This window comes from Hyperoodon ampullatus, assembly GCF_949752795.1.
Source record: "Hyperoodon ampullatus genome assembly, chromosome: 17".
In the NCBI taxonomy this organism is placed as follows: Eukaryota; Metazoa; Chordata; class Mammalia; order Artiodactyla; family Ziphiidae; genus Hyperoodon; species Hyperoodon ampullatus.
The window spans coordinates 37140707-37162769 of record NC_136930.1 but is presented as its reverse complement, the minus strand read 5'-3'; the positions used below and the strand labels follow the sequence as shown (position 1 = coordinate 37162769).

At 36.2% G+C, this 22063-nt stretch overlaps 1 protein-coding gene across 1 annotated transcript in view; it reads right to left on the bottom strand.

Annotated features, from left to right (window-relative positions):
* TMEM67 (transmembrane protein 67) overlaps positions 1 to 20363 on the bottom strand; it is a gene marked incomplete at both ends in the record, with an annotated part of 42827 nt that extends 22464 nt beyond the window's left edge. The window contains 14 exons of the mRNA XM_079722258.1: positions 1982 to 2087; positions 3715 to 3838; positions 4218 to 4374; positions 6061 to 6126; positions 6450 to 6536; positions 7309 to 7417; positions 7532 to 7686; positions 9173 to 9235; positions 13460 to 13534; positions 13628 to 13697; positions 15429 to 15528; positions 16246 to 16339; positions 18231 to 18319; positions 20138 to 20363. Coding sequence (XP_079578384.1) covers positions 1982 to 2087; positions 3715 to 3838; positions 4218 to 4374; positions 6061 to 6126; positions 6450 to 6536; positions 7309 to 7417; positions 7532 to 7686; positions 9173 to 9235; positions 13460 to 13534; positions 13628 to 13697; positions 15429 to 15528; positions 16246 to 16339; positions 18231 to 18319; positions 20138 to 20363 — 1521 coding nt within the window. The remainder of the gene's footprint in view (positions 1 to 1981; positions 2088 to 3714; positions 3839 to 4217; positions 4375 to 6060; positions 6127 to 6449; positions 6537 to 7308; positions 7418 to 7531; positions 7687 to 9172; positions 9236 to 13459; positions 13535 to 13627; positions 13698 to 15428; positions 15529 to 16245; positions 16340 to 18230; positions 18320 to 20137) is intronic.
* Positions 20364 to 22063: the final 1700 nt, after the last annotated feature.

The following is a 22063-nucleotide window of genomic DNA, read 5'->3' as shown; positions in this document are numbered from 1 at the left end:
GCAAGCTGAACAGCTGGCAGAGTTGATGGATGATTTTACTGTTTGGTTGTGTTAGTTTGTTTTTAAGATGGGGCAACCTGAAGGGTATTATAAGCAAAGGAAAGGGACCAGGAGAGAAGCTGGCTGAATAAAGGGTTGTGGGTGAAACAGGATGCTGGAGGAAGTACCCTAAACAAGTACAGGTTGAAAATTCGCTTAAGGGGGAAGGGTCCTTTTTTCTTAGAAATAGGAACAAGAACAGGAGTCAGGAAAGATAATGAAACAGAGATACTTAAGTATTAAAGAGGAAATCTGAAGGAATTCATATTGGATGGTTTTGATCTGCTCAGTAAAATACGAAGATAGGTTATTTGCCTTTGATGAGAGAGCAGAGATGTAGCTGGATACTTAAAATGAACATAGAACTTTTACAATAACTGTCATGAGAAATTAAGAAATGATGAAAGAACTGTACATTCTACAATTAGAATGAATTTGAGGTGGACTTCCTCAGTATGGTTTTATGATTCTCTCAACTTTTTTAATATTTTGGACAAGAAAAATACTTAAAGAAAACACCCAGAAGTGTTTTATATTAAGATAAATATATTCTTGACTACCCAAGAATGACCATTCCAGGAAGACGTAAACCAGGCAGTCTTTTGTTGTTACTAAGCATGTTTCTGGATTTTCTTCTCCTGTCACTATACTGTACACAAATATAGGCAATTGAAGCTAATTTTAACATGAAATCAGGTAATACAAATGAGGATGTGAAATCTTTCAGAGAAAAGTTATTTATGTGCCTACTTTTCACTTAATGAAAGCCTGAATCCAATAGTAGCTGAGCACACGTACAAGCGCAACACAGAGGCCAAAAGCACTGGCTGAAGAACTAGAATATTGAAATTCAGAAAAGTAAAATAATAGAAATTAAAAGCTATTAGTGGGCTTCCCTGGTGGCGCAGTGGTTGAGAGTCCGCCTGCCAATGCAGGGGACACGGGTTCGTGCCCCGGTCTGGGAAGATCCCACATGCCGCGGAGCGGCTGGGCCCGTGAGCCATGGCCACTGAGCCTGCGCGTCCGGAGCCTGTGCCCCGCAACGGGAGAGGCCACAACAGTAAGAGGCCCACGTACCGCCAAAAAAAAAAAAAAAAAAAAAAAAGCTATTAGTGAGTCTTGGAGGTAAGGAATGCCCACCTTCCAATTCTCCTGTTTCTGGAGAGGACAGGGAATGAGGAAGAAGAACAGAAGGATCAGCCTGCTTTTGATCTCTATCCTCTCTCATTTACCCCTCATCAAAGCAGGGACGCTTCATCTGCCTGGCGAGGTAGAGAGGAGGAACTGTGTCATGCGGCTCGGCCTTTCCCAGGCTCATTCTCTTTGGTGTAGCCTGCTTTCAGTGTGTACATGGTATCGCTTCCATATACAGGCCCTGCCAGGCAGGGGAGAATTTTAGTTCTGTGGTTAAACTTAACTGAGTTGGGAAACAGCAGAAGACTAATTGGCTGCAGGTCCAAACTGCATTCTCTAGCTCACTTTAGCGCTACTAGTTATAAAGCTGATCATCTGATTCTCTTTCTGCCTGTTGAATTGTGTCTCTATCAAGTGGGCGAGACTGGTGAGAAGAGGAACACACATGCCCACTTAAGGTTTGAGTTCCTGGTTTAGTTAGTCAAGGAGGCAAACTCTTAACAGAAGCAAGGTGGCCAGAGGATGGGAGCAGATGCTGCATGGCTCAGCATACCCCAGGATACTGAACAGGGAGGCCCAGCTGCTGGTGATGCTGTCTACTGACAAACATAATTCTTGCTTTTTAATACCCAGGATCCATAAGAACTCATCTCTTACCACTATTAGTAAAAAATAATTAAGTCTTGACTATATAAAGTGCTATGTTTATTTAAAACTTTAAAAAGGACTAATTGTCTTTTGACCATAACACAAACTCTATCAGCATTATACTAACACATAGAGAGGCAATGATTAGGAAGGAACTCACCTTCACAGACTGGCTGTTGGGATCTTTGATATCAATGTCACTGTAGGCAATGGTAATTAAGGGAGGGTAGATATTTCCATTTTTTGTGTTGGGTACAAGGTGGATACTGTTTAAAAGAAAATTCATTTTTAGTTATAAATACATCTAGGTCCTTAAACATAAATTTAACTTATTGTTTCTTCTGAATTGGATATGGATAGTCTTGGTGATCTCAGAACTACCAGTTACTAAAAACTAGAGGTCAAACATAAACTAATGGTAACAACATAGGCTATTTGAAGTGGTCAAAACTTTATATTGAAATATAACCTCTGAGACAAATTAGAAACTCTTGTTGATCTAGGTCCTATGAAGTTTACAAATGAAATCAGTGAAGTACTGTGCACCACTTTTGAGGACTACTCAAAAGAGAAGTGTTACATGAAGCCTAGAGGAAGGCAGATAATATCCTAATTTTCAAAGAAGACGAATTCTTAACAAAATACTGTGTCATATCTAATACTGTTTAGGGCACATAATGGGGTACATTTTGCTGAATTCAATGCATTAGTAATGTACAGTTTGTAAACTCAGAAAGGAAAATGCCAAGCACCAAGTGGCCAGCACAGTTTCTCCAAGAGCAAATCAGGCGTGACTAGTTTCAATTTCGTTTTCACTAGGGATACTACATTAGATTGAGGGACTGCTGAAAACAGCACAGTTGGATTTCAGCAAGGTATATGACAAAACTTCTGTACTGCCTACCTCATAAGACTATCATAAAAATCAAAGTGAAAAAAATAATGTATGTTGAAGTGCCAGAAAGAAGATGGTGTTGATTTTCATCAGTGTATTCAAGGTGCATATCATAAAATATTGGAGTGGGAAGGCTGGTTAAGGTCTTAGAGATAGAATCTCACACTGGAGAAGACACATGAGGGCTGCAAGGCACTACCCTAAGGCAGGGTCATCATTAAAGTATCCTAGGAAGGGACTTCCCTGGTGGAACGGTGGTTAAGAATCCGCCTGCCAATGCAGGGGACACGGGTTCGATCCCTGGTGCGGGAAGATCCCACATGCCACGGAGCAACTAAGCTCGTGTGCCACAACTACTGAGCCTGTGCTCTAGAGTCTGCGAGCCACAACTACTGAGCCCATGTGCCACAGCTACTGAAGCCCGCACACCTAGAGCCCGTGCTCCACAACAACAGAAGCCACCGCCATGAGAAGCCCACGCACCACAACGAAGAGTAGCCCCCACTCGCTGCAACTAGAGAAAGCCCGTGCACAGCAAGGAAGACCCAACACAGCCAAAAATAAATAAATAAATTTATATTTTTTTAAAGTATCCTAGGAAGAGTGAGGTATTGATAATTAATGAGGGCCAACCTAGAACAGTAGCTGTTAAAGGAGATGGAGCCGCAGGAGGCCTGCCTATTGCAATCACCTGGCAGGCTCTAACATGTCTGCTTCAGCCCACTGATCTTCACTTTCCCTCTCTCAACCCATTCTAATTCAGCAGGTCTAGAGTGGGCCTACAATATGAATTTTGGCAAAAGTCCTTAATCTCTTCTGACGTAATTCTCCCCTCTATTAGTGCATCCCAATCTATCGGGACATCTAAAAACACAGTATGTATTATTCCAGTTCAGGTGTTCTTATTGTTTTCACCTGATAATTACAGGTCAATACTTTCACTACCACATTTTCCCATATACTCCAAGCCTCATTTAGTGCATTAGACGTTTGTTTACCTCAGTGATATTTGGGTAGCAACTCGAATTAATCTTGGCTGACTTCCTAAGTCATTTTCTCTTCCACTTAGTGCATCCACTAAGAAAATGCGCCGAGTCAGAAGCCACTTGCCAGAGCTACTGTCTTTTATAATAATAATAAAAAAAGAGATGGCATTTAAAAAATATCTTCAGTTCTTCAAGATGGCTCTCAAGGACAACTTTTTCAGTTCTACTAATTTTTCTATTAAAATTAGCCCTGATTTTACAGTTCTACTAATTTTTCTCAGGATACACTTTTAGCAATAACATAATTTCTTAATAATAAGCCTGATATCTTTAGTAAAAATTTCTAAATATACCAGCAACCTTACTGTTTTACTTTTAGGCATGCTATATAAAAGCTTATACTCAGAGAGAATCTATGACCATTCTTATAATCTGTGATTTATTAAATTATCATGTTGGTTGACTGGTTTATTGATTTCAGCTCAGAGAAAGAGTGGTATGTATGGATGCCTTACCTTGGTTCACAAATATTTTATTGTGCTGAAGATTTAAGTTTAACACAGGCACAGCCCAAATATACTGGTGTTGATTTTCATCAGTATATTCAAGGTACACATCATAAAATGTAGGCATGGGGAAGTCAGTTAAGATCTTAGAGATAGGAATCTCACACTGGAAAAGAAAATGAAAAATGAAAGTATCCAAATTGAAAATTAGAAAGCATATTTATTATCTTTAAAAGTTTTTTTAATTGTAAAATGAAATATCTTTCAGTTATCTTGTTTATACACATTTCCATGTGTCTTTCAAAACATGAATACTATGTATGATTCTTTTATAAGGGCCAAAATTAACTAACAGTAAAGAACCACCTGGATCTTGTCCTACAACCCATTCATTCTCAACAGTAAGTGTACAATGAAAAGGTTTAAAAACCCCTATCCTATGGGATGAGGTTCCAATTCTTTTTCCTGATGTACACTGCTGTTTATGATTTGGCTCCCCTTAACAGAGCCAGGTTTATCTCCCACTGCTCCCTCTCTGTCTATGGTCCAGTCACACTAATCTACTTACAGTCTCTAAATATGCTATGCTATTCTACATCTCTCTGACATTGCAAATGGTGTTTCTGCTTGACATTCCCTTCCCCACTGTGCTCTCCTGGCAAACTCATATTCATTCTACAAGCTCAAGTATCACTCACTCTGTAAAGCCTTTCCATATTTCCCTAGGAACTGCTAATGAACCCTCCTTTGGACCAACATGGTACCTTGTTCATATCTATAGAACAACACATCACATTCTTTGCAATTCTTTGTCTGTCTATATAGCTGTTTTCTCTACTAGGCTATGAACTCCTTGAGAGGCAACCAGGTTCAATGGAAAAATCATGATTTTCAAGCCTAGCAGAACATTTACTTGATGCAACACCTTGAGCAAATTACCTAATCTTACTGAGCACCATTTCCTCATTTATAAAACAAACACAAATAATATGTATTTCACATAGATATTTCATGGATCAGATGAGATAAAAATGATAAAATGCTGAGCATAGAGCAGCGGGCATTTAACAAGTGTTGATTCTCCTGGCCCAAGGTAGACACACAATAGCATTTAAAAAAAATAACATAGAAGTCGTTTCTGATAATAAAAGTAAATTCACGTTCATGATAGAAAATTTGGAAAATATAAAAAAGAGAAAATCACCTGTAATCCCACCATTTAGAGATAACCACTGTTAAAAATGTTTATCTTCTTCTAATCTGTTTTCCCTGATAGTATTTTTCATTGTGGTTTTAACAAAACTGGAAGCACAGTTTTGTTCTATGGTGTATGTATATGCATTTTATCAAGAAGTATTTTTGTAGACTAGTGAATTTCTTTCAAACGTTTAATGGCTCATAATATTCCTTTGTACCATACTGTAGTTTTAAAATGCATTACCAAAGGAAGGAAGGTCAGGGAGGGAGGGAGGGAGGAAAGCATGGAAGGAGAGAAAAGGAAAGCATTTTTATTTGTTTCTGGAGGGTAGAGGGAGGAGGGAGTGATAACACTTTACGGTTCATTAAAAATGAAGTAATACTTTTGCTTTATTCTAAAATGCTCAAAAGTGGAGATTATTTTTATGACCTATATGCCTAGAAGTAAATAAACAACTGATTATGATGTTTAAGACTCTATTTATGACAACGTACTCTTTTCATGCTGATTAGATTAATAAAAACTATATCAATCGGTGAAATTATTCATTACTACAAAAAATTTCCAATTTCAAAAATTCAAAGATATTCCAATTATTGCTGATGTGAAAAAATGAAGCTAAAATACAGACTGCCTAAAATAGTTTCAACTTACATTCTGCTGATAGGTTGTTCCAAAGGAATAAGCAGCATTTAATCTTGTCTCTGTGTCTGGACAAAGCTACAGCAAAAGAATACAACTGATAAATATCTCTCACAAATGTTTTCTTTGCTTATAGTCAAGGGTTCTCAACACTCAACATGTACATATACTTTATATAGTACTCATTCAATGTATCAAGGGAATGAAAAGTTAAGGGAGCATCTTTGTTATAAGTCAGAACTTAAAGTAGTTTTAAGAAATTCCAATTTAAAACACATGAAAAAAATCAACTCTACAAAGCAACTGATGCTCTATCCAAGCAATAATCTAGTTTTTTTCTCATCTTTGCCTCAGTCAAAAATAAGACACGTTAGGAATTCTCTAGCTAGAATCATACTCACCTGTAAAACACCTCCTTCTAAAGTTTGCCACTTGAGAAAATTTCCTCTTACATCATAAGAAGCAGCAACAAACTTCAGTTTTGTATTCTGATTAAAGAAAAACAAGAATAAAATAATGTCACATACTCTGAAACTATATATATTACATATAACAGTCTATACAAACTTTCAGAGTTTAGACTTCCAGAGTATATATTCAGTAAAATAGTCTATAAAATTTTTTTCATTGTTGATTGATCTTTTCTTTTTCCAGAGATCAAATATTGAATTCAACTATCTTTACTTTGAAGCAACATTAATCTAAGTATCTCTATGATTAAACACACCAAAATAAATGGACTGGGTTTTCGCACAAAAACTATTATTTCAGAATTGAGAGACAGTGCTGGTGACAGATAACTTCTTTTGAAACCTGTTAAATGTGTGTGTGTGTATATGGGGGGTGAGTAGGGGAGGGAAAAATCTGTTCTTTCATTCTAGAAAGTCAAAAAGTTGAGGTAAGAATTTGGAGCTGTGAAGTGCTAAGGAAAGGCATAAGAATCCCAGTCAATCTTTGGAAGCCCTTTTTAAACATGTGGAGATACAGGACAGAGATGGCTTTACATATGGTGATGAAACCTGTCCTTCCCAACCCCACAAGTACTACTTGCTGCCATAATGACATAATCCAGAGGTATCATATACTCAAATAAGGCAGCTAAACTTTATATTTTTAGTTCCTCAGCAGCTAATATTTAGATTTAGTTTAGTAATTAAATTTTTAAAAGCCTATCAAGAATTATGACTAGTAATATTCTTGTTACCTTTTAAAATTGTAAATCAAAATGTAGTTAGCCTTCAATAATATAGTGACTTGTACCTGGTTTTCCCCTTTAAAACTGAAATTTGTAGGAAGAGGTGTAGTACTGAGTACTTGAGGTGCTAATCCTAGCTGGTCTCCATAGAACAGCCATGGAAGATTCTGTCTCCTATAAACAATCACAACTGTTTTAATAATGGGGAACAATTCTTAATATGTATTTGTGACAGTAATTGCACTGAATTTCGTCAAAATGATGGTTCGTCAATTAGAATAGCCTTACCAAAATGAAACAGAATGAACGGTGCCCAGTCCAGCAGTATTTTCAAAGATAAACTGAAACAGTCGACATGCATCAAAAGTGGTAGAGTCATAAGAATTCATATTCATCACACACATATTTCCAAGAGCTTGGCAGGATGTTAGATTGGCATACACCTACAAGAGAGCAATGACAAAGAAATGTATGGACTTTAACATCCTAAGCAAAAGTTGACATAAAAATTATGCTCGGTTTTAACTTTACCTATTCTGCAAATTCTTTTTTTGGATATTCTTTTGCTTTTAATACCTTTCCTCTAATTTAAGTAGAAAAGAACTTTCTATATGGCAGATAAATAATTTGTACATTTTAACTGTAAATTTTAGGTGGAAATATAAAGACAAGCAATTAGAAGAAGAACTAACAGCATGACGTTTAAAAAAACTATTATGCAGAATAATTATTTTTGAAAGAATAATAATTTGTTCCTATATTAGAGCTTATGCATATAAATCTAATCCATTTTAAGTAATTTGTTTATGAACAGCAAAATAAGATCATTTGTTGAGTTTGCCCTCAAACTTCTTTTTCAGTTTTCCCTTTCAGGAAAAGACCACTCCATTTTTAGTTATTCAAATAAAAATCACTGCAGTAATATTCTTTCTCTCCCTTCTCGTATCCAGCTCATCATTAAATCCTACTGGCTCAATCTTCAAAGTATATCCAGAAGCTGAACATTTCTCATACTTCCATGGCACCACCCTGGTCCACGAGTCCACTTTCTCTCACTTGGATTACTCTAATACTCTCCTAAATGGTCCCCTCGCTTCTGTCTTTGCCCCAACAAAATCTGCTCTCCATATTAGAGTGACCTTTTCAAAACCTGAGGTCAACCATTGTCTTCCTTTGCACATAATCCTCTACATCCCTTCCAGTAAACTCCAAGTCCTCACCATAGTCACTCCCTTCATCTGTGAACTCATCTCTCCACTTTCCCTGCTCACTCTGCTCTAGCCTCTCAGGTCTCCTTCCTGTTTCTTTAGCATGAACACCAGAGAACTCCTGCTTTGGGACTTCTGCACTTGCTGTAGTCTCTGCTTAGAATACTCTTCCCCTAGATATTTACAAGGCTCTCTTCTACTTCCTTCAGATCTTTACTCAAATATCACGCTCCCAGAGATGCCTGTCCTGACCACCCTCCCTAAAACAGCACCACCTTCCACTCTCTATGCTCTTTATCCTGATTTACTTGTCTTCATAGCACTTAGCACCACCTAACATTCACTTACAATATAATTCCACGAGGGATTTTTCTCTGCCTTTTCCTGAAATAGATAACTTAAAGATTTGAGAACAGGGCCTGGCATACAGTAGGTCATCAATAAACATTTACTAAATGATAGTATGAATCAGTTTCCCCTAACATTCAATTTCTGCTGAATAAGTTTGGACACATTCAATTTACGAATAATGAAATGTGAAATGAATAACATTTTCTTTAGTATTCTCTTTCAGTCCACTTAGAAAGGGTTTATTTTTCTTATAGAAAATGACCAAGGAGATATATCTACTTAGAGAGAAAAGTTTTATTAACTGGGGAAAAAAATGGTATCACAATTCTTTGAAATGAAATAAAATTATTTTCTAGAAATTCTAACATACCCAACAAGCAGCTGCTGATGATTGCAAATACTCTGCAAACCATTCTGAAGTGAAAGACATGCCCTGTAAACACAAAGATGAATTTTAGTTTTAAGTTCAAATAGAAATTCCTTAACCCTACACTGTTTAGAAGACATTAATATGCATATTGCTGAGTCAGAAATAACTAACATTACTTTCTCAATATTATCAGAAAAATAGATTCTAATGGGAATATAAGAATTAATTCTAAGCAATGTCAGTAATTACAAATAGGACTGAATTACAAAATCACATTACTTAGGCAAAGGATATAAGAAAACAAAGTATGTCTATAATAAAAAAAAAAAAAAAACCAAAAAAACACTATTATGCCCATTTCACTAAAACAAAAAACAAAAATCAAAGTGCAAAAAAAGAAAAACTAGATTCTGACTTAGTATTGGTTAATATTTGCTGATTTAGGATTATTACACTGTATTAAATTGGCAAGTAATAAAAAAGAAATATTTGTGAATGATTTCTAAGCAACTGGAGACTGGGGATATACAGAGTAACTAATATGTAAAATCTCCAAAGTGGTGATGCTCAAACAATGATGGGTATCAGAATCAACTGTGGAATTTCCTAACAACAGAAAATGCTTGGCTTTATTCTAAACCAAATGAAACAGAATGTCTAGGATGAGACCAAGGCATACATGTGCTCTGAAAGCTGCAGATACAAGCCTCTAGTTAAGCACCACTACCGTAAAGCTCATCTGCATATCTTGCTAAAAAATGAGACACCGAGAAGCACCATTCAGAATAAATTCTCTGAACATGGACAACGGAGCTAAAACCAAATTATATGAATCGTGACACCACAACTGTCAAAGAAATCTAAAATAAAATGATGAGTCACTTCATTATTCATTATTTTCATCTCTTCAATAAGCAAAAATTCTCATTTTGTAAGAAAAAAACCTATGCATAGAAGGTTGACTAACACACACAAAAAAACTGAGTAAAAATGGAAAGCAATAACAACAGTACTGGCAAATGCATATAAAATGAAGCCACAGACAATGCCAGTGATAAAGTTGTATGATCCTTTGTAAAACAATATCCACGGAATTTTTAGAAACACTTAGGAAATTTGTTTTAAGGCAATAATCTCTCCAAAAGGAAAAACACATCTTTGTGCATAAAATGGTTGACAGCAATATTATTAATAACAGAAAACCTAAATAGTCAATAGACATACAATTACATGAATTTCAATGCATAAACTAGAGTATTACGTGACTATTTAAAATTATAATTACATTGGTTGAGCCTGGAACACAGTATAGAGAAACCAAGGTAGTGTCTAAAGACTGAAAGAGACATGTCAAAATAACACAGGGGCTATACCAAAGGGAAGTCCAAATTTGAGACAATTTGAGCTTTGAAAAGAAGAATAACAGTGACAGATTATAACACACTCATGATACCTGGAGTTTGCAGTAAAGCAAAAAAAAAAAAAAAAAAAGCACAGAGAGAAAAGAAAGCACTCTTTATAGAAGACTGCTAACTAAAAATATAAAGGGAACAACAGAATTGTGAAATCATTTTGAAATAACCAATTTAATAATTGATTTAGGTAAGGTTCATCAATAGCTGCTAAAACAGATATGTACATAGTCTGAAAGTAAAATCTCAGACTAACTTATTACTCACAGTACCTTTCCAATGGAGAGAGGTGGCAGACAGCACCATGGCCAGGCAGCCAATTTAGCACCACCACTAACTGGACATCCTGACATTATGTGCTCCTTGTTGATGCAATGGGCTATACACAACACCTATATCATATTTTTGCAAAAACACATTTCACTGAGTCTAATCATGAGAAAAATCCAGAGTGTGGAATGCTCTACAAGAAAGCTGGCCTTGACTCTCCAAGGGTCAATGCCATAAAAGCAAAAAAAAAAAAAAAAAAGCCAAAACAAAAACAAAAAACCCAAAAAGCAAAACAGAACAAGGGTCTCTCTGTTCTAAATTAAAGGAGACTAAAAAGATTAAGTCAATGCAGGGTTTTTCACTGATCCTGGGTCCCCCTTGCCAAAAAAAGTGGGGAGGAAGAAAAGACTTTATTGAAACAAGTGGGGAAATTTGGATATGAACAGTATATCAGGTAATTCTATTATATTAATTTTAATCTTATTAGGTGTGATACCAGAAAAATGCCCTTGTTCTTAGGAGCTACATAATAAAGTATTTAGGAGTGAAATGTTATATAGCTACAACTTATTTTCAAGTGGCTCAGAAAAAAATACGGATTTGTATGTGTGCATATGCATACATTCACATACACAGAGAGAGAGAAAGCAAATGTGGCAAAACATTAATAATTGGTTAAACTACTAAAAGATATATGCACAGTTATTATTTTTTTCAACTTTTCTGCAACTTAAAAATTTTTCAAAATTAAAGTTGGGAAAACAAACCAAGATGTAAGCTGTTTTTGGAAAAAGGGAATGGGAAGACACTGATTCATATATTTGGAAAGTTTTTATTGATTGGTATATTACTTGAAGAGGATTGGATGTCTCTCTTATAAAATTATATAAAACTATAGGATAAATACAGAAATAGTTATAGATGTGTGTATGTATATACATAATGTGTGTATATATTTTCTAGCTATGTCTGCTAAAGAGCCCACAACAGTGAGAGGCCCACATACCGCAAAACAAAAAAAACAAAAAAAACAAAAAACAAAACAAAAAACAACAAACCTACCAAATACAAAGGGAAAATGGTAACTTAATAGCAGATGTGGTGAGTTTACAGCAGGGGGTGACCATTAGGTTGATATCACCAGTGGTGGGACAGATGGACATCATGTGTCTCCTGATGTGACGCAACGGATTGAGAAGAGCACAACATCTTTTTTGTGGTTTCCTGCCAGGCATGCCCTAATTATGAAAAAAGACTGGATGGACCCAGGTTGAGGGTCACCCTCTGTATTGTAAGGCCTGTAGTCTTCAAAACTGTCGAGCTAGGGGACTTCCCTGGTGGCCCAGAGGTTAGGATTCTGGGTTTTCACTACTGTGGCCCAGGGTTCAATCCCTGGTCAGGGAACAAGATCCCACAAGCTGTGTGGCACGGCCAAAAAAAAAAAAAAAAATAGTAAAATGACAAAACTGTCGAGTTCATGAAACGCAGGGAAAGACTGAGGACCTGTTCCAGACTGGAGGAGACTGAAGGGGACATGACCTCTAAATGACTGGTAATCTGAGACCAAATATGAAAAAGAGACATTGTTGGAATTTTTGGCAAAATTATTTTTACTTATTTTGAAAAGGAAAAAATGAAAATTAAAGGCCTGCAAATTTGATAATGGTATATGTCACTATAATCCGAGACTGGAGAATAATGCCCGAGAAAACATGAATCTGATTACAAACGAGCCAATTTTTGGATGATCTTAAGCTCCCTATGTATATGTCTATTTTAGTGTTTGTTTTTCTGCAAATATTTGGTACTTGCCTGTAATCTCACAAGACTATACTGGAGGAGAGGAATTTTTGCTTTATTCCTGAGGATTCCAGATTCCACCCTCATCACAGCTATCCTTACAGCCCCCCTAGTCACTCCCATTTATTCAGTGATGATTGTAGCAACCAGATCCTAGCCTATCCACACAAGCTCTACTCATTAACTGACTCCTATTAGTTAGTCATCTAACTCCTATTCTCTTGGACTGATGACCTCCTCAGTTCCAATTCATCCACTTCCCATTTTACATCCCAGATCTTGTCATCTCCAGATTCTGTTGCAAAAGCTCTAACTATATGCCATCACATCATCTATAAACAAGGAACTTGGCTGGATACAAATAATCCTCAAATCTCCAGTGACTACCATGTACAGGCTCTGTGAGGTAGGTATTATTATACCCAACCTACAGACAATAAAACTGACGTTTAGAAAGTCCAAAGGTATAAAACTAATGACTGGTAAATCCAGGGTTCAAATCTAGAGTCTCTGGTACTCTTAACTATATTATACTGCATTCTTTATAGGATCTATAAAAGACCTTTCCAGCTTAAACATTCTGAGATCCACTGAAAAAGAAATGAGCTAAGGTAGAGAAGACAGCAACTGTACTTATAAATTATAATGCTGAGTTGTGGTCTAATGTTTCTTATTGACTGATAATTTCTGTTTTAAAGTGATTTACACATAAATGTTTCTCATTTTAGCCCCAAATTAATTACCAAAGGAAGAAATGCAGAAATATCCTTAACAATAGAACAAAAAAAAACTGAAGCATACTCACAAGATCTCCATAACGTGCAGCTGAAATCATACGTGGAGGGAAATTCCCTGTGCTGCTGAAACATAATCCCCCTGTCTTCATTAATAAATAAGAAAAAAAAAACGTTTATGGAAGAATATAAGTAATTTAATTTAAAAGTATATACATTATCAATTTGATTAGACTTACTAAAATGTTAGGTTCTGAACACACACAGGACCTGCTGGTATTAATGAATGTTGGTTCACATTGGACACACCTGTCAATATAACAAAAATAATTTGTTAAATGTTAATAAATTACACTAGCCCTAATTTAATTGAAAACTTGTCTTCCTAACTGATTAGATTAGAATAGATTCATTCAACTAAGCAATTACTTGTAATAAAGTAAACATATTAAAAGTATTAATGCTGATATACTACTCTTTGTATTACAAGGCAAGGTATAAATAAATAAAATTAACCAATAATAGGCGAATATTCTTTTGAAACCGCAGGTAATATAAAATAAATAGTATTGAATAGCAAAGATGGTTAAGTCACTCAAATAACAAAAGAGCCCAACAAACTCATATAAATGAAACCAAATCCATTTTTATAAGTAGTTATTATCTAATATACTTTGCTTATTTTTCTGCCACAAAGCAAAAAGGTAACATACGCTGAAAAGAAACGAGTATCTATACCCTCATCAAACCTACAACAAACACTCTTAAAGTCTTTTCATCGTCTTTATTTATTTTAGGAAAATACTTTATATTTTTCATTAATGAATGATATAGAGGGAGGGAGGGAGGGCAGTGGACTAGTGGGGACACTGATAGGTTTCTATAGGTACTCATTACTTACAAAACAGAACAGGTAGGAGGAGGAGCTGGGGCACAGCACAGAACTCAAACTAGGCTTAGGGAGGTTTAAGAGGGGAGGAACAGGGGATCAACCCAGTAGTCTGTATTAGGATGCTACAAGCTAGGTCAGCCTGAGAGAAAAGATGATCCAACACTAAGTATCCCCAGGAGAAACTGCTCAAGTATTTTCTATCTCAAATTTGGGAACTGAAGAGAAAATGGTATTTAGAGGGAGGTCAGCATGTAGGCATCTAAAAAAATAGGGATGATGTGTTTGAGTTAAAGAAAGGGAGGGGTGTGTGTGTGGTGTGCAGGTATGCATGCATAAATGGGGAAAAGGAAGTAAGAATAAGGCTATAAAAGAATAAAAAGAAAAGAAAAATAAAAGAATAAAGCTATAAACCAGGATACCTGGGTTATGATAATTATCATCACATTTATTAACATACTTTTTTTTTTTTTTTTTTTTTTTTGCGGTACGCGGGCCTTTCACTGCCGTGGCCTCTCCCATTGCGGAGCGCAGGCTCCGGACGCCCAGGCTCAGCGGCCATGGCTCACGGGCCCAGCCGCTCCGCGGCATGTGGGATCCTCCCGGACCGGGGCACGAACCCGTGTCCCCTGCATCAGCAGGCTGACTCTCAACCACTGCGCCACCAGGGAAGCCCCTATTAACATACTTTTATGTAATATAATATATAAAGATAGTACCTAGTATATAATAAGTAGATTGCAAATAAAAGTTACTATTATATACTATGCATTATATTATAGATTATGTACAAATTACATGACAAACAAAAATAGCTACCTTTTACTGAGCACTTACTCTGTAGTACTTAGCTAAGAACTTTAGATATGTAAAATATGTTTCTGAGCTGTGGTAACAGCCTATGAAGTGGGTGGTATGTCCCCATTCTGAAGACAAGGAGACAGACTTATCGAGTGAGGTCAAACAACCAACAAGACACTGAAACAAGAATTAAACCCTATTCTGTCTCATTTTCTGCGCCTCAGCTTCTTTACCTGTTTATTTCTATCCTTCCTTGGGTTATTGTGAGGAGCAAGGAATCTGATAGGAAAGGCACAGATTCTACATAAATATAAGATATTAATGAAGTCAGCACCCAGCACACCGCTTACCTGTTTCCTAAAGCATTTGCTATTGTAAAAGAGTTTTCACTTTCCTCACAGAGCTTACAAGTTGCTTGAGACAACAACGTTCCATTAACATCTCTTTCCACTAAACAATTTAGAAACAATAAGATGTTAACTCATAGTCAATATAGAAGCTTCTATACACTTAGTAAAACCCAGTTGTAATTATTATTCTAGTAATTCTCAAAACAACTTGTTTGCATAAAGACATGTCAAGCACCATCCATAATAAAGTATCGAGAAGTGAAGCCTTCCCCATTCCCACATAAAAAATACAGAAACCAATTTCCAAATCATCATCATCATCATAAATTAATATGTTTTCCTCAGAGAATTTCTTACCTCTTACCTGCATGTTCCTGTTACACTGGATTTGGGGAAACAAGTATTTTCATAGACTTCTGATAAGTTTCACAACTTAGAGGGCTTTTGGTGGTATCTATTAAAATTGTAAATTCACATACCTTATAATACTACAATTTCATTTTCAGATACCTAACCCACAGAAACACTTGAACATGTGCATAAGAATATTCATCAAAACATTATTTGTTAGAAATAATCTAAATATTTTAAATAGCAAAATGCTATGAAATACCATGGAGTGGATTAAAAAGAATGTGGTAGATCTAACAGATCATACCATTAACTGAAAAAAATATGCTGGAGAACAATGTTTTTGGTATGAAATATTTACATAAAAAATACCACTTATATTTCCTGTGGTTACAATGTATACAATGTACATTAAAAACAGGAAAAAAAAAGTCTATAAGGACACATTCTAGAATCTACTTCTTACCTAAAATATGGCCAGTGGGACAGTGGCATTTTCCTTCTGCAGTTAAACCACCAGGGCAAGAAATACAGTTCCAGCCATCTCCAGTAACACCTTTCTAAAGTAAAAAAAAAAAATTATTTTCCCTTTCTTAATTAACGTTCTCCTTCTTAATTTATCATGTAAGTTCAAAAAGCCACAACAGTGTACAATTTGCAGGAGATATGCAAATAAATTATATAAATATGAGCCACATAAAGATTTCCTAGGGCCTCCCTGGTGGCGCAGTGGTTGAGAGTCCGCCTGCTGATGCAGGGGATACGGGTTCGTGCCCCGGTCTGGGAGGATCCCATATGCCGCGGAGCGGCTGGGCCCGTGAGCCATGGCCACTGAGCCTGCGCATCCAGAGCCTGTGCTCCGCAACGGGAGAGGCCACAACAGTGAGAGGCCCGCGTACCGCAAAAAAAAAAAAAAAAAGATTTCCTGGATAGACAATTTGTGCTTATATTCAAAAATCAAGTTATACGTTATTACTACAAGTACTGACTACTATATTATTATTACTGTAAGTACTGACTACTATTAACTCCAGGCAATTCTTTCTTCCTTATGATTTTCAATTTAAATGAGTCCTTACTCTCATAATTAATATTGTCATTCAGTTTTTCCATTTACAAAGGAAAAATGCAACGAAATTCAACACTATTTAATCAACAGATAGCCAATTAATAGTTTAGTCTTACCTATTCTAAAATAGTTATTCTAATTTTTAAAAATTCAAATATAATAGCTTTTAACAATTAAGTTATGATTTAAAATGGATGAATTTTATGGTAAATAAATATACTTAAAGTTGTTTAAATTATGAGATCTTTCCTTATATCCACTAATAGTTTGTACTAGTAAAGGTTTTTGATAAAATATGACATCATCAAAAATTGGGCTTATAATATAATATGGGTTAGGAAAAAACCTGGGGTAAAAATACAGTAATTTTATTACAAATATGGATGTAACCAAAATTAATAGTAAACAATGGTAACAACAAAACAGTGCCACAGATTATTTTAGGTTTTGGTTGAAAAGACTGGATATATCAAGAAATGCTCCTATATTTGTTGGTACATTTATACATGTAGGACTATTTTAAAATTATGATAGCTTAGTAATGTCACTGAAAAATAAATCTGCTTTGGCACCATTTCATATTAGCAGCTTTTTATCACTGTAATTCAGCTAGGGTCAATGTTTCCAAAAACATAAAGTTTCAAAATGATCATCAAACCTGTAAGTACTAGTCATAAACAAGGACTGGTTTATATATTAAATATTAAATTCCCAGACTCAATTTTTTTAATACAATAATGATAAGAAACATTACTATAAAGGCAGAACTGGCACACTGACTCCTAATTACCCAAAATGATTCAAAGATATATTTCTGTTAATTAAGAATCATCATATATAGTAACTATTAGTTTACTAATTTTCCAAAAATTATGACATAATGAAATGATTAACAAAACAGCAACAGATATTAACCTATTTACTGATGAAACTGGCATTTCATGAACTTACCACTCAGATATCATTATGAACATGAATCATTATATAAAACTGTTGACGCTAATTCGAAGACACTGAACTCACTCTGTACCAAATGATACACACATGTAAAACTGCTCTAAATATGTATCATTCACTCATCTATTGATATTTGCTTTTATAACTCAGTTTCTCTATGAAATAAAAATAAAGACACTCAAATTTTCACAGCTTTGTGTTTTTTCAGATTTCAAAAAGTAAAGCAATATCTTTGTTTTTTTCCAAGTTTGCAAAATTTCACTGATCTCCCAAAATTTACTCTAGTAAAAACAAAGTTGGTTTAATAATTTTAAAATCTGTGGTAAAATATTAGAGTACAGCATTAAATTGTAGTTTAAAAAACAAAGGTATTTAATTTACTATTTTTTACAGTAAGATTATTTTTTAAAATAAATACTCCATACCATGTTTTCTGGGCACTTTTTACAAATAATATCAGGTCCTCCATTATTAGAGATCATCTGAAATCCTGGTAGACACACACATACAGTTCCTAAAAAGAAAAGAGCCAATTTTGACCTTGATAAATAAAACTCTAAGATAGGAAAATTTTAATAACTCTTAAGATTTTGAGAAGTAGTAGTTAAGAGCAAGACAGCAGAGGGACTTCCCGGTGGAGCAGTGGTTAAGACTCTGCGCTCCCAATACAGGGGGCTGGGGTTTGATCCCTGGTCAGGAAACTAGATCCCACATGCATGCCACAACTAAGAGTTTGCATGCCACAACTAAGGGGCCCACAAGCCGCAACTAAGGAGCCCTCCTGCCACAACTAAGACCCAGCGCAACCAAATGAATAAATATTAAAAAAAAAGCAACACAGTGGAGCCAGTACTGCCTAGGTTCTAATATTGATTCTGCTACTTAGTTATGTGACCCTGAACAAGGTACTGAACTGCTCTGTGCTTTGGCTTCCAATTTGGTAAAATGGGAACAACAAACAGTACCTACCTCACGGGGTTAATATAAGTTAGTTATTATCTGTAAAGGTCTTAGAATCCGTCTGGCACACAGTAGGTATTGTGTTTGCTACCATTTGAAGTGCAAGCATAAATAAACTATTAAGTTATAACTATTAAACTAATAACCAAACTACTGATTAACTGCTATGGGGGATTTTACATTTCTATTTCATCCAACCATACACATATATTCAATGAATTCAAATTTACTTTGTCAAAACAAAACCTTATTAGGAAAGTTATCTCGATTCAAATAAATCACTGTTTTCCTCTGTTTGGAAAGACAGTAAACTTTATGAGATAATCACTACTCAATTTGCTGGATAGGTAAGGACAGCATTCTCTAAGAAGGCTTTAAGTGGATACAGCACCCATAGGAATCCATGTAGTAGAATGGTTATGATATCAGGGTTCATAACTATGAACCTTACACTTTAGAGTCTGGGAAATGCTTTCTCATTCATATTTCCTCACCTGAGAATCCTGACCTGTCCTACACAGTGACTTAAATAAAGATACATCAAATTTCAAGATGACAGAAAGTTAATACCTGGGTGCCCAAACCGAGATTAAAAACATTCTAAACTTTATAATATGGGAAAAGTCTTATTCTGAGCAGTTTCAGTGAGGACAACTAGGACCAAATGATGAACGTCTCAAGAAAAAAAAAGTTAAGTTTAATCTAAAGAGACTTTAAGGGCAATCAGTAATATTCAACAATGAAAGGGCTAAATCCTAGGGAAATCTATAATATTACGGACAGACTGCATAGTGGAAACACATAGGTCAAGATTGAGGGCAAAGAGACAGGAGTTCTTCCTGTCCCCAATTTAGAAGACAAAGAAGACATTACGACCTCATCTGGGCTTCCATTTCCGTATCTGTAAAACGAGAAGACTGGACCTGATTACGGTTAAGGTCCCTTCCAGCTCTAAATTCTGGGATTTGAAAAGATCAAAAACGATCAAAGTTTACAAGCGCTAATTTGCATTCTCTCCCTGACCTGTTCTGTCACCTGCTTCTCTGCACCTCAGATTACTTCTCTATTTTTCTTCCTTCAGTAGTCAGCTTTCCAGGTGCCTCCCTAAAGACCCCCCCGGATGAGGAGTTGGGGACTGGAGCCGAGAAATTAATTACGACAGCCTATGAGGTAGCGGACTCGGGGTTTCCCCAACCTCACTCGTTGTGTGCAAGCTTCAATCCTCCAAGGAAACCCTCCTCTCAGGCTTTGGCAGTTAACCTTTCTGAAACATTCTTCCGCAGACGAAAAGATATTTTAGTGACGAGGGGTCTGGGGACAGCATCAAGGCGGAGGTGTTACTTTGGCTAGGGCCCATCCCGGACCGTCTCACCTCGAGCATCCTGCCTCTGATTGGCTCCACACGCGACACAGGAGAGCGCGGAGATATCGAAGTACTGGTTGTGGCCGCACGTCTCCGGCTGCCGGAAAGGGAAGAAGAAGGTCTGAGCCTGTGAGACGGGAAGAAGGACCAACAAGAGGAACAGAGTCACACCCGCAGCGTTTAAGGTGGACCAAGCCGCCATTGCCAGCACAACCCCGCGTTCGCCCGTCACCATGATGCACACACTAGCGGCCGCGCAGTCTCCGGCGCCCCATCAGCCTCCGCGACAACTCTGCAGAGCTGATTGGACAACTGCGGCCCGGAAGTGTCTGCCTGCGCTGCCTGGTTGCTAGGTTACCAAAGCCGCGGGAAGCTGGCTGGTCTGGGAAAAGATGAGTTAGAGGCAAGGTAACCCTGGAGCCTGGCAGGTAGGACCGGCTATTTAAAACGTTTGCTTCAAACTCTGCTATTCGACCCATTAGCGGGACGTGAAATCAGTTTAGGAGGTCGCGAAATAGATAACCACAGCAAAGAAAATATCTTATTATTATCACACAAATTAAGTATTGCTTCCTTAAACTGTTAAATGATATTTACATCAAAATTTACACAGACTAGGTCATTTTCGTGTTAAAGGAGACATTCCAACAATGTATTTGTCAAAATACATTGGTCAAAAAAGTAGGAAAAACACTGATTTGAAATATGCAATGTTGGAAGATTGGCTCAAGCACTAAAAGCAGATCTTTCCTGACAGACCTTTCTTTGTGTTTCCATGTTCTGTGTTTTAAGCATACACATCATGTTTATAAAATGAGATCTTTAGTCCAGTTGTGAATAAAAAAGGAAGTTATTTTTTTAAAATCAAATATACACATACATGATTGTTGGCTTTCAAAATGGGCACTCTTGGAAGCTGTTAGCCCTGAAACATTTTGGAATTACCTTCAAAGCCAGTTTCTGGGTCATAAAAGGAAAAAGTTATTTCTTAATATTTAAATTTCACTTCTGCTTTTGTTGTATTCTATTTGTTTTGTTGTTGTATTTTGTTCTCCCCCCCCCCCCCAATAAAATCTGGCTTATTTTGAAGCCACCTTATTCATCAGTGGTATCTTGAAATGACTTTTGGCTTTCCCAAAAAAACCACAAACTTCATAATAAAAGCGATGATTTATTACTAGTAAGGAAAATACACACACACGTATAATGTTCTCAGTACGTGTGGGAAAATGCATCTAAGGAAGTTAGATAACTTTAACTATTAGCCACCATTAGGCCTAGTATTTGTCATGTGACCTTCCCCAAAAGACCAGCATTCACTCTGTCGCTAATACCTATGACACAGAAGGTGTATGTTATGAAAACTGTTCCCTAAATTTTCAGTTAGAGTAGTAATCACTTTTACATTACTATGACTACTTAAATGCTGCTCACATTTGAGTCATGTACCGTACCACAATTTTTATCTTTCTCTTATTTGAGTAAGTGTCTTCTTTGCTTCTTTAGTTATCATGTGCTATCATTAAAAAAATCCTCAATCCTTCCTCAGAACTATGAATCTCCTTTCAATATATTTAACACATTTACTATGGGCCAGGTTCTCCTCCAAGTGGTTTTAATCCGCACAGTAGCCCTTTGAAGTAGATACTGTTATCCCCCATTTATAGATGAGGAAATTTAGGAAAAGAGAGAGCCAATAAGAACTTGTATTAGGATCCAGGCATCTGTGTTCTTTTTCTTTTCTTATTTTTTTAGGAAAATATTTTATTTTATTTATTTATTTTTATTGAGGCACAACTGACATGTAACATTAGTTTCAGGTGTACAACGTAATGATTCAATATTTGTATATATTGCAAAATGATCACCACAATAAGTCTGGTTAACATCTGTCACCACACATAGTTAAAACTTCTTTTCCTTGTGATGAGAACT